The sequence below is a fragment of the Malaya genurostris genome, chromosome 1, assembly GCF_030247185.1.
Source record: "Malaya genurostris strain Urasoe2022 chromosome 1, Malgen_1.1, whole genome shotgun sequence".
Lineage (NCBI taxonomy): Eukaryota > Metazoa > Arthropoda > Insecta > Diptera > Culicidae > Malaya > Malaya genurostris.
The window spans coordinates 22,015,969-22,028,259 of NC_080570.1; the positions used below are offsets into that span (position 1 = coordinate 22,015,969).

The 12,291-nt window shown below is 37.3% G+C and overlaps 1 protein-coding gene across 1 annotated transcript in view; it reads right to left on the reverse strand.

Moving 5' to 3' along the window:
- Nucleotides 1-3,444: 3,444 nt before the first annotated feature.
- LOC131434604 (scavenger receptor class B member 1-like) overlaps nt 3,445-12,291 on the reverse strand; it is a 36,383-nt gene continuing 27,536 nt past the window's right edge. The window contains exons 5-9 of the mRNA XM_058601474.1: nt 11,977-12,251; nt 11,641-11,921; nt 11,452-11,570; nt 11,269-11,391; nt 3,445-4,207 (exon numbers count right to left, since the gene is read on the reverse strand). Of these exons, the coding sequence (XP_058457457.1) occupies nt 3,914-4,207; nt 11,269-11,391; nt 11,452-11,570; nt 11,641-11,921; nt 11,977-12,251 (1,092 nt within the window). The 3' untranslated portion in view covers nt 3,445-3,913. The remainder of the gene's footprint in view (nt 4,208-11,268; nt 11,392-11,451; nt 11,571-11,640; nt 11,922-11,976; nt 12,252-12,291) is intronic.

Below are 12,291 nucleotides of genomic sequence, written 5' to 3' on the forward strand. Positions count from 1 at the left end.
GGTATAGGAAACTTGCGAGCGATTTTTTTTAAATTATTGAATCAAAACTTCATTCATTCATTTCAAAAATCATAGTAGAAGTGAAGAAAAATTTTTTACTCTGAGGTGTTAATGTTGATCTTAATTTATTGTGCGAAAACTAACATTTATTTTTAATGGATACTTGCTTCATACCATTATTCAAATGCCCGAAAATAACGAATAAAGTATCCAAAATATATGGAACTTGATCGCCTAACCGACGACACGACCAGGCACTTCGAAGAAAAATCAGCATTAAAACTGTTCGCTAACGATTCACCGCCAGTTACCACAAATCTAGCGACCCCTTGTAAATGATAAAAATAATCTTCTCGAGCAACACTGTTTAAGTTGCTATGGACTAGTTACCAAGGAACCCCAAAACAAATAAACATGTTTTGAAAGCGGTGGAATAGTTCTATTAGTGTTAAACTTTGTTCAAATTAGGCAGAAATGCATTTAAATGAACCCGATTTTCGGAATTTAATCGAAACTGAGGATGAAACCAACGAACGAGGATCTGCTTCCAGCGATTCATCCGTACACTTCAACTGCTAGCTTTTCTGGGCAGTAGGATTCGGTGTAATATACCGGTGTCAAAACTGTTTTGTGTAGGTTGATTGCGCAGAAGTGGAAACAGTATTTCACCTTGTTGGCCACTATTCGAGGATTACTAGTGGAATTCCACAAAGAAATCATTTTACCGTACGTTATGTAGGTACCGCAGAGCTCTAGCCTCGCTCAGCTCATTGTCGGTCATTTCCATGTCTTCCTTCTCACACAACGGTTTCAAGTCAAGACCTGAATTTTGAACTTGGCTTTATAAAAGACATAACTCATACTCCTCATTTTTTACATTCCGCTCGAGTCAGGTAAATCCAATAAAATGTTCCGTAATATAATAACCGATCTGAAATTTATTTTGTTTACATTCATCTTGCCTTCGATATGCAGTAACCAAGGTTATGGTGACTGTTATTCAAAATCAATAAATATATCAACTTGTGCTGCCAGTTTAAAAAAATTCACTAGCCTTTTCGATTTGACATTTCCAGTTACTGAGGGGTAGTTAAATTTACGATACAGTTTTGATAGACGAGTGGTAGGTCGTGTCGTCGGCCTAACATTCTAGTATACGATAAATCAACATTTGACTGGTTTCTGTTTGAAAAATGGTCCAAAAAAAGCTTAAGCCTACCACAGTTTACACATTTATGAAGATTTTCCATGTTTAATCGTAGTTTGCACTAAAAAAAGTAGTGGTAATCACTTTGAAATCGATTTTCTTCTACTCCGGGTTTACTTCTATTGCTGATATCTATTTGTACTATTGAATAAACAAAAAATCGCCGATATGAAAATTTTCTTGGTTTCTTGGTTCCATTTTACATTTGCAGGTGTCGCTACCGGTAATTCAGATTTGTGACAATGTGCCAATAGCGACCCTTACACGATCATTAAAAGTGTCATTACTAAAAAGTAATGACACTTTTAATGATCGTGTAAGGTCTACGAATTCAGTAATGACACGAGTAATGATGGAATTCCGGATTTTCCATCATTACCAACATTATTTTTTCTTCTTATTTTTTGTGGAAGTGCTGAATATCTTTAGAACTATACGCGAAAAAATGACAAAGTGTAGATTTAAATTGTTAATATTTCATTAACCTTAACGTCTCAATGGCAAATCAAATTTATTCTCAGCTAAACGAAAATAAAAATATTGCTATTGCTATGCTGGAGTAGTTACAAATGCTCATCATTAATAATGAACGTGTAATGCTAAAAAGTAATGGTGTACAGTAATGCAGTAATGACGAGCGTTTGAGCAGAAGTGTCATTACTTAGTAATGACACTTTTAATGATCGTGTAAGGGCCGCTAATTGATTATCGAACATATAAAAACCAGTGTTCTTTTCAGCCACCGCTCCTGTTTGAGAATGTAAACGTCAAAACCAATCAGCGCAACTAATGATGAATTGTAAATTAAATGCCTGAAAATATCATATTAAATGCTAATCGTCCAGGAATTGTTAGAAGCGGCGGCATCCTGTTTTCTCAAAGGAAAAATTAAATTGATGAATTTTGCCACAACCCCTAACCACTGAACGTAAATTAATTGCAACAAGGATATCCGAACCCACATCCATGTTGAATAGAAAATCCGCACGCATGTGGCACCCGATTGATAGTATTTTCGTTTGACATATTGCTAATTTACCCGTCAGTAGTTCACAGACAAAACGGACTGGGACTTTTCGGTGTCGAGCGCAATTGCGACCAAATTTTCACGGGAATTCTCCTAAATAAATTGCATTCAGTGTCAGTTTTGCGTGTCAGTTGATTCTCAGGATACCTCATTACCCGGATTATTCGATTCCATTGGTCTGTGGGTCAATCACGTAGTATACCCACAGACTAACAGACAGGACACTCAAATTAGATTCTTCAATCATTTTAACGGTCATTTCGAATATTCCTTCATTTGGGACAGTACTCACATGTGTCATGATGGCGCCACATTACCCTATCAAAAACATCCTGTCTGTCATCTAGACTGTGTTTATTTTTTCATTTACCAACAGAGTTGCCATTCATGCAGAATTACCTGTAATGTATTGATTTGTATACGTCCATGCGAATTTCATGCAGGATACAGATTTAATACATATTGCCAAAACTATATACAGAATTATGCCTACTTCTCATCCTCCAACGCAATACAAAATTGAACCCGTTTGTTACAATATTTACTTGCTTCTGGTCTGCCGCCACTTAATTTCGAGTGAAAACTACCAACACAATAAAAAATAGTCTAGATGAACAACGTTGAGTCAAATAAATGGTTACCTTCCAACATCGCGAAAAAGTGAAATATATTATCAACGTAATCCAATAATTTATTGTGACGAATCATTTTCAAAAATTTTGATGAAATCAGGCATCCCTGCAAGCAGCTGATCGGTGTTGACAAACGAGGGGAAACCAACTAGTAAAAAACTTTTACGTAACACAAGGGGTGTACCGATAGTAAATAGTTCGCGCAGTACAATATAGGTGGAACTAGTGCATCACGAAAAATTATTTTTATAAGAATTTACTCATACTGTCATGTCTGTTAGTCTGTGGTATACCTGTGATGCGGAGCGCAGCGGATGCAACCGTTGCATGCATCCGGTTGTCAGCCATAAATCATCGGTTGTCTTCCCCGATGCCAGAACCATTTTTCTTGGTTTGCAAATCGTTATAATTTACTGAAAGTTAACACCAGGGCCGCATCAGAACCGATTTCAACGGCAAGCAACAGGTATTCAATTAGTCCAAACGGAATGTGATGGTGGTATTGAAAAAATTTCTAATTATAAGCGACGTACTGAATTACTATGGGAGTTTTCTCTCTATAGACACATTACACATAATGAATTTTAATACATGCATTTAATTATATTGCTCATACTGTCATGGAACGGAAACGTTTAGAGTAGCGTCTATTTTATACCCGACCAGCTGGTTTATTATAACACCTTTTATCCTTAAGTATCGAAAGAATTCCGCTCGCTGAAACCGTGTTTGTTGTTAGGTACTGCCCCAGAAGCGTACAATAAAGTAGAATTCATAGCTTATCGTTTTAATAGGAATCACAGTTTTAAACTATTTTAAGGATGGTCCCAATTCAGCAACATACAGGAAATAAATACATAAATTTTCAATTTCAATGAATGGATGAAGCTGCTCACTGTCACGATCGAATTTCAGCTGCAAGCCCGTAAAGCTAGGTCTTAACTATCACAATGACTAAGTTATTCTATAAGAATAGTGTGTGTTCACAGATCTCACCCACCGGGCAAAATCGTTAAGATTCCTCCAGGTTCTGCCGCCCGCAATCCGCTACGCCTCGTTCTCTATCAGCAGTGCCTCCCGACGGATTTCACCATCGCCATACTTTTCCAGCTCCTTCCGCAACGGATACGGTATCATGTTGACCGTGGAGTATCGGATCGACTTGCGCGGGTCGTACTCGAGTGTTGCATGGCGCGAACAGAGCAACATCAGCGCCGTGGTGGCGAGCAGCGAAACCCCCAGCAACCACAGCAGATACACAAACCCATTCTGCAGGTACGGTGCAATGTCGAACAGCAGGTGCAGACACATCACGATGTCCGGTGTAAGCTTCTCGACCGCCTGTAATTTGGGGTAGAAAAAAAATAGTATGGCGATTGAAATTAAAACTGGCATTTTGCATTCTTGATTCTAACGGAAATTCAGCTGGAATGAAACATTCGGTGCTAGAATAATTTAAACCGAGTTATTTACTGCAAGTGAGCGTGAATTAAACTCAATAATGTTCTCAGATCCAGACTTAGGGAAACCTCCTCGTATCCGTATTCCGGTAGCAATTTTATTAGGAGAAAAAAGATTCAATTCCGCAAATATCTTCAAATCGTTGTCGTTTAGAACCTGATACGCTAGACGTACTTGGGTTACCGTATTGTTATTATTAACCAAGTATGCATTATTTCATTACGATAATATGAATGAAAAACGTGCTTAATCCACCTAGCAATGAGATAATACCTTTTTTTTATCAATCCGCATGTGTTTTTTTGCATGAATATTCTTCGATGTTTTAGTTCTCATAACATTATTTTAATTACCGTCATTTTAAGCGGCAATTTGAGATTTAAATTATTCATTCTGTAATGTCGAAACTGCAAATCGGATCAAATTTGAATATAAACGTATGACAATCGATTGAACATTCCATGATGTGTCGAAGTATGTTTCACTTTAGAGTTTGCGGTTATTTAAGGGGAACTTCCAGAGCAGGTATACAGGAACCAGCATAACCCAAACCGATTCGTATGGCCATATGACGAATAAATTGCAATAGTTTTGAGTCCAGCTTTAAAGTTTAAGGGATTGATATTTTCTAAAAAAAAAGAAATTAATTTTGTCTTTGTCGATTTTGCTTTTTTTTGAGAAAACGATTGAGCTTTGAGAAACGATTCGATACTGGAACCAGAATTCGAAAATCGGTGTAGCCGAAGTCAGATAAATTCACCTGAGTAGCTGTATAGTTTACATTTGTTTCAAAATGTTTCGAAATCAGTGTAAACATCTTTGAGAAATCGTAGTAAGAATTAAATTCTTGGTGCCTTCCGAATCGAAAACTGAATTTCCACTAAAACTGAGATAAGTTTATTTGGTTATCGACTATCCAAATCTGCAAACCCGATAAACCTGATTAATTTATGTGAAATAGATATTTTTATACTAATCACCCTAATTCTCAAACTATTTTGGCAAAACCGTTCCAGCAAACTGAACCAATATTTCGTGAACACCCCCATTGAACATAACTCAAAATTGAGTGACACATCACTCAAATTCATTAAAAGTGCACGTACTCTAAACTTGAGTTACCACCTATCTACTGATTTTTGAGTTAAGGGACGAAATTGTCAAAACTTGAGTAATTTTTACTCAAAATAAGAAAAAAATATTTTGTTAAAAATTTGATTAAGTTCAACTCAAAATTTGAGTTCCTTGCTATCAAAATGAAGAAATTTTTCTTCGTTTGTTTCATATACAAAGTTGTTCTTCTTTCTTTTGAATGCGCAAAAAAAGGATTCAAAACCGTTTCCTTTCGAACGATTTGGAGTCAAAATTGAATTATTTTGATATACTTATGTTGGGCTTTTAACTAAACATAATTGAAACCACGAAACATCGATCATTGACGTTGATTCATGTTTTCAAAACCGGATCTTGATACGGTAATGGAAAACGACGTATTCTTGCATTCTTTATTTCGATAAGAATATTCCGAGAATGAAAACGCTCTGAAGTGCAAGAAGTATTTTTTTCACTCAAATGTTTAAAAACTCAACGCTTACTCTAATGTATGAAAAAATGCGAGAGAACTCATGGCAACGAGTTTACTTTACTCAAATCCATACTCAAAAATTTGCATATTGTTCCAGTTTATGAATTTGAGTAATCGCAACTCAAAACAATGAGTTATGTTCAAAGAGCGTGTACTGTGGTTGTGTTAAATGCGCAGGCAACTTTTTACATGCATTTTAGGAGCATTTATAATATACGCACCCATTTTATACCAGACGCAGAGTTGCCAGGTTATTTTTTCAAAAATCTGTCAAAACTCAAAAATTTATCTGGATTTGTCTGGGTCTACTAAATACAAGGAAATTTTTGCCGGGCTTCATTTTCAGTGAGCAAAAAAAAGGTCTCCCCACCTATCGTATAGAGGCCAAAACCGTAAAAATCTAGTAAGATCTGACTAAATCTAGGAAAAAATGAAAAGTCTGGAAAAATTTGGAAAATCTGGCAAAAGATCTGGTTAGTTTGAGTGTCTGGCGAAACGAGGAAAATCTGGCATTCGCCAGACAAATCTGGCATTCGCCAGACAAATCTGGCAACATGGCAACGCTGACCAGACGGCGCTTTTGGTGTCACGGGTTGCTCAACTACAGTACTATTACACTGGGGAACCTATGTTTATTTTATTATGTTTTGACGCACACTGACGTTCCGGTGACAGAAGTTGACGCACCATCAGAACTTAGCCGAATGCCCTAAGTTGAACTTCAAAATCGTTTACTTTCGTAATATTCAATGTCAATATTCAAAAATAACTAGCGCCTCTATTGCACCATTGAGTTGAGTCATTGGAAAAGACGTCATAAAAACAATTTCTCAAGTTGTTTATCAAACATTAGGATCGTTTTAATGTAAGCGGTAAGCGGATCAAAATAATGGACAAGTACTACTTAGTAAATAAATAATAATTCATTAATGAACAATGACAATCCATGACGAGCAGCCCAATCTGTCCCGCATTAAACCAGACTAGGAAAAAGTAATTCTCCGCAATTCTAAAATTCACAAGCGAAAAGCTTTACGATTCTTACACTAATGATTCAGGCCCAAAATTAAATATTTATTTAAAACTGATTTCACTCGAGTTCTGAAGGTTCCCCTCGTATTCAGCGTAAACCAAACTCAAATTCATGAAAAAGAATGTTTGTTCGTGAAACCTGACCTGGATATTAGTTCCACGTTTTCCAAGCGAGAGCCACAAAACTTTCCGCTTCTAGTTATTGCACTGAAGTGCTTGCATTATAGAAAAATTGTTAAAAAACAAGTACTAATTTCAATAACGTTGGATGTTAATTATAGATATTCGGTTTTTTCTGATTTTATTTGATTTATTTCAATCTTGAAAAATATTCAACTTTTTCTAAATGTGTATTTTTTAAGAGTGCCGTTCCGATTCCCTGTAAATACTTCTTGTTTGAATAATTTACAGTATACGAGTTTTAAGTCGATTTTCTATTTTTATGGGTCTCAGCCTTGAGTCGAATGGGTCTTTCCATCAAGGTAAAGGACTGTTCACACATATCCGGTCCGGTTCAGTGCCGGCACGACACCGTGCACGGATACTGATATTATAGGACTATTCACACATTTCAGTTCCGTGACGGTTCAGTGAAAGTGCCTTCAGTGCGCCGTCAGTGTTCTTTTTTATCGGTACCCTTCCGTTCCGTTTCCGTGTTGTTTCCGTTCCGGCACAGCCAATGCAATGACATACCGACTTCAGTGAAAATGAAAAATATCGGTGACGACGAATTTGAGTTTGCCGGACGGACGCGACACTGACGGCGAGCTGCACTGAAACGGCACTGTGCCGGATACTTCTTAGGAAATCAAACGGCGAATACTTCTTAGGAAATCAAACGAGCCGTCAAATTTCTATGTTATATCATGACTCCCTAAGAAGGAAAAGTTCACCAGTCTGTTACTGTGGGAGTCTGTAGTGTCTCAAGTTTCATCTAAAGTAAGTCGATCGTAATTTTGTCCCAATTTTTTATGTAAATTTTTGTAGATTGTGAAGCTATCTATTTTTTAGAACATTTCACCTAAATTTTGGGTTCCGTTCAGTATTCCAATTCGATGTAAAGTAACTGTAAATAGTTTTCATGAGGCTCTTGCAAAAATATACTGAAAAGTGAGTTATATTTACTCACTAGTAAGTAAGCTTATTGAACGAAACTCTCGCTGTTGAGTGAAGTACATCGTGTCTCAGAGTTTTGAGGATTATTCCAATCTTTAATGTTATTTTCAAAAAGCAACAGTCATTGCGAAGCAAACAACAACAATTATAATGAATGAAATATTCCCCTGAAAAACTTGAACTTCGTTTACCGGATAGTTTAAAGACTAGTTGCCATTCCAAAAGCAACAAAAAAAAAGATTTATTCTCAATCGGAATATTAAAAAGAAAAATATTGAAATTCTAACTGAAAATAATCAATGCTTTTCCCCCTATTCTAATTTCCAAAAGTATATTCTTCGATCATTCGAATTCCAACTACAAATATATAAAAATTCACCGAAGAATAATCATGTATCAGATGGATTTTGACAGCTTCATTCGGAAACATCATCGTTTGAACTGCAGCGCTACCTACATGTCGAGCTGGGGTTGGAAGGCCAATACTTTAAGTAAAACTTTAAAATCGTTTACTTACATAATATTTAAAGTCAATAATCGAAAAACAACTAGCACCAATATTGCATCTGAGTCATTGGAAAAGACGTCATAAAAACAGTTGCTCAAGTTGTTTATGAAACATGACCGTGTCCTACATTAAGTAAGACAAACATTTGCTATTCGTTGGTCGGTTGGGATTTCCCTAAGACAGCTTCTTTTGGTAGTCGAAACAAACTACCGGGTAAGTATTTATCAAATGATAAATAATCCAGTAATGACAATCCATGACAAACAAAAAAAAGCAAAAAGTAAAATCCACAAGCGAGAAACATTATGATTCGTACAATAACGATTCAGCCCAGAAATAATAATACCAATTCAACCAAAGTTGCTGTAAAGTTGTGATAATTTAGACTTTTTGTTAAAAATCAGACTGGTAGTGATTTTCTTCGCTGTCAATTATAACCCTATAGGTTTGTTTCTGACAGTTCATAAGTTATTTTCGGACACTGAACATATCTTGCAAAAAGTGCAGTTTCCAGAACATTTTCTAAAAACTAATTCGAGCCAAATCGGTTCGATTATCAGAACGATTGTGTACGAAATCGGCCCGAAAAAGTTAGCCGATGTGTGCCGAATGTCACTTGAAGTAAAAGACACTTTCATCAGACTTCGTATCAATTAATTTTATAGGGTTCTACTTCTACCCAATTTTGGGTAAAACACCGTTTTGTGAAACTGAGTAGCTACAAGTACGTGTGTAGCAAGTCTCAATGTCCCGCTTGTGAGAAATTCTGGCAGCCGGCAGAAACCTGGCAAGATTCTGGCAGCTGTCAGAATTTTGCAGGCCAAATACTGGTTTATTGAGAGAAGAAGCTTTACATATCATGTTTGGAAGTGTAAAAGGCATGTTAATACCTTTCATTTGTACTTCTAAAAAATGAAACCAAAGGCGCTAAAAATGTAGAGCGATTCAAAACGGTTCTACCAGTCTTGTATGGCAAGAACCCGGCAGGAACAGAACCGTTAATAACCACTAGGCGACACATGGATTGAAAGTTTTATATTTGATTGATTTTTTGTGAATTATTCAAGAATTTTTTCATACTTACAAGAATCGATAGGAAAATAGAACAACACGGCGGAATGCGAAAATTTCAAGTAGACTTATGATCCAGATTTATCTGGAAAATGCCAGATTTTTCTCGCTTCGACAGACACTCGAACCTATCAGATCTTTTTACAGATTTCATCAGGTTTTGCTAGATCTCTCCAGATCTTTATGCTTTTGGCCTCTAGACGATAGGTGGTGAGACCTGTTTTTTGTGCTCACTGAAAATAGAGTCCGGTCATAAGTTCCTTGTACAAAGTTAGGCACAGACAAATCCAGATAAATTTTCGAGTCAGAGACAGATTTTTGAAAAAATAACATGGCAGAGAAATTTTTCCCGGTACGAAACTACAGACTCTCATAGTAACAGACCGGCGAATACCTCTTAGGGAGCCAAACGAACCGTCAAACTCCCATTTGACGGTTCGTTTGGCTCCCCAAGATGTATTCGCCGGTCTGTTACTATGAGAGTCTGTATACGAAACTAATGACTCTGCAGAGTGGATGTACACGGAACCGCAAAACAACCTAATTTTAATTATTTTCCACCCAATTTTGGGGTTCCATTTAATAGCTTAATTTTAGGTAAAGTGGTTCTAGGTAGTTTCCGTGAGCCACGAGTAAAAAATACTTTAAGATGAGTTAAATCTAGTCAATGGTAAGTTATATTTACTCTACAGTTGAGTCGTATTGACTCAATTTTAGGTTGATACGGTTTACTTAATTTTAGCCTATTGAACGAAACTCTCGCTGGTTTTGACAACAATGTAGGAAGCGAATGAAAGAAAAGATTCAAACGAACTCTAAATTAAGTAAAAAGAAATCAAAAACTAGTTAGTTTTTATTTCGCGTGTAAGGAAAAATCCCGGTTGATTTTTCAATAAGGCAGTGTGCCTTATTGAATTTAGAATGACACTGACAGAAAATATTTCGACTAATGTCATTTTCACTTCACATAGTAATTTCATCAAACAAACACTTGTCACGAAACTGAGTTGGGTTTGCACTTAGCAACGGGGGTGTGAGCAAACTCGATATAAGAATCAGGTTCGAAACTAACTCGATTTTTCGTGCAATGATGTTGAAAATACGTTCGAAACTGACTTCAAACAACCGGTTTGACAGTAGTTAGGATGGAAACTGGAATTTTGACAGTTCACGGTTGATTTTTCAATAGGACGTAAGAACAAGTGACAGTTTCTCTTTGTTTACTTTCTCTTCTATTAATTACCAACCGGTTTTTCACGTTTATCACTCAACTCTTTGTACAAAATAATACCCGAAACCTTGAACTTTCAAACAGAATTGTAAAATCCAAGATAAACGTCACAATAATCTAAAAAAAAGGTGAGCAAAAAGAAACTGTTACTTGCTCATACGGCTATTTGAAAAATCAGCCGAGATTTATATTGTATTTCGGTAGAGCAAAACAGTGAGGAAGAAACAAGGAAAAATTCTATAGAACCAGAATATTCACCTCGATTTTCATCGCTTCACATTCGACGAACCGAAATGTGAAATCTCGAAAATAGAATCTTTACTTTAGTCAATACAATATCGGTAGAAAAGCAGAATTTAACGAAACAAATTGACAATTTATTAAAAATGCTCGCTCACCACTTCAGCCCAAATCAGTGGAATCACTCGGTTATGGAACGGCCGCAGTTCTGTGTTGAAACTGACATTGACAAGTAAACTGATCTGAAGTCGAATCTTCGCTTGCATAGGAATTCCCAGTTGCTGCAACCAAAAGAATACATTAGTAGGGCCCTTTTCATTCGATATGTTGCTGCAACTTACCGGTTGCATAATAATAATCGCTTCATGCTTCTCCTTTTCCGGTTTCAGTCCATCGACTCCTTCCACCAGAACTGGATCTCCATTGTAGAAGTGTGGCAAAGATACGGCCACGGGTATGTCTACGGGAATTGTTTTTAGCGGATTACAATCGTACGCTTCAAAAGAAGATCGCAAAACAATAATACTCACTGTACCAACAGGGACCCAAGTCTCCCAGACCTTTGGGCAGACATTTACCGTTCCGGCAGTAGCATGAACTGTATGGATCATCCATCGAACTCTCGAAGGCATTCGCCTGAATTGCAAACCAGTAGGCCTGGATACCGTCGTGTTCGCCTTCCCGCTCGAAAGCGATTGGAAGCGTTCGGCAGAAAGCCTTCCGGTATACCCTGAATACTTCAGTCTTGGAAATGTTGCGCGGGAACACCGTCCCGTCGTATGAACCCTGCAAGGTATTGCATGGAGTGTTTCTGGAAGAAGAAATAGATGAAGTAGTCTACAAAAAAAAACAAATATTAGGCATACCTTCGACTCGCATCCCAGTGATCCTTTCCGACGTAGCCCCAGTGGGCTAGACCAGGCGATCCGTTCCACAAATCGATCGAATAGTTCCGAATGATCTCATCTACCTCTTCCTTCTCTTCCTCGGCTACAATTTGCAACACATCTCCGGCAAAGTAGTCGTCCTCCACGAGATCCATTTCGTCACTGTCGACATCGGCGACGACCTTAGCCTTACGCAGGTTCTGCACCGATTCGGGGAGATTTATGGTGACCGTATCGTAACCATCGTCGAACATCTATTCCGAATGGGACAGGGGGAAACACGGTTAAACTAAT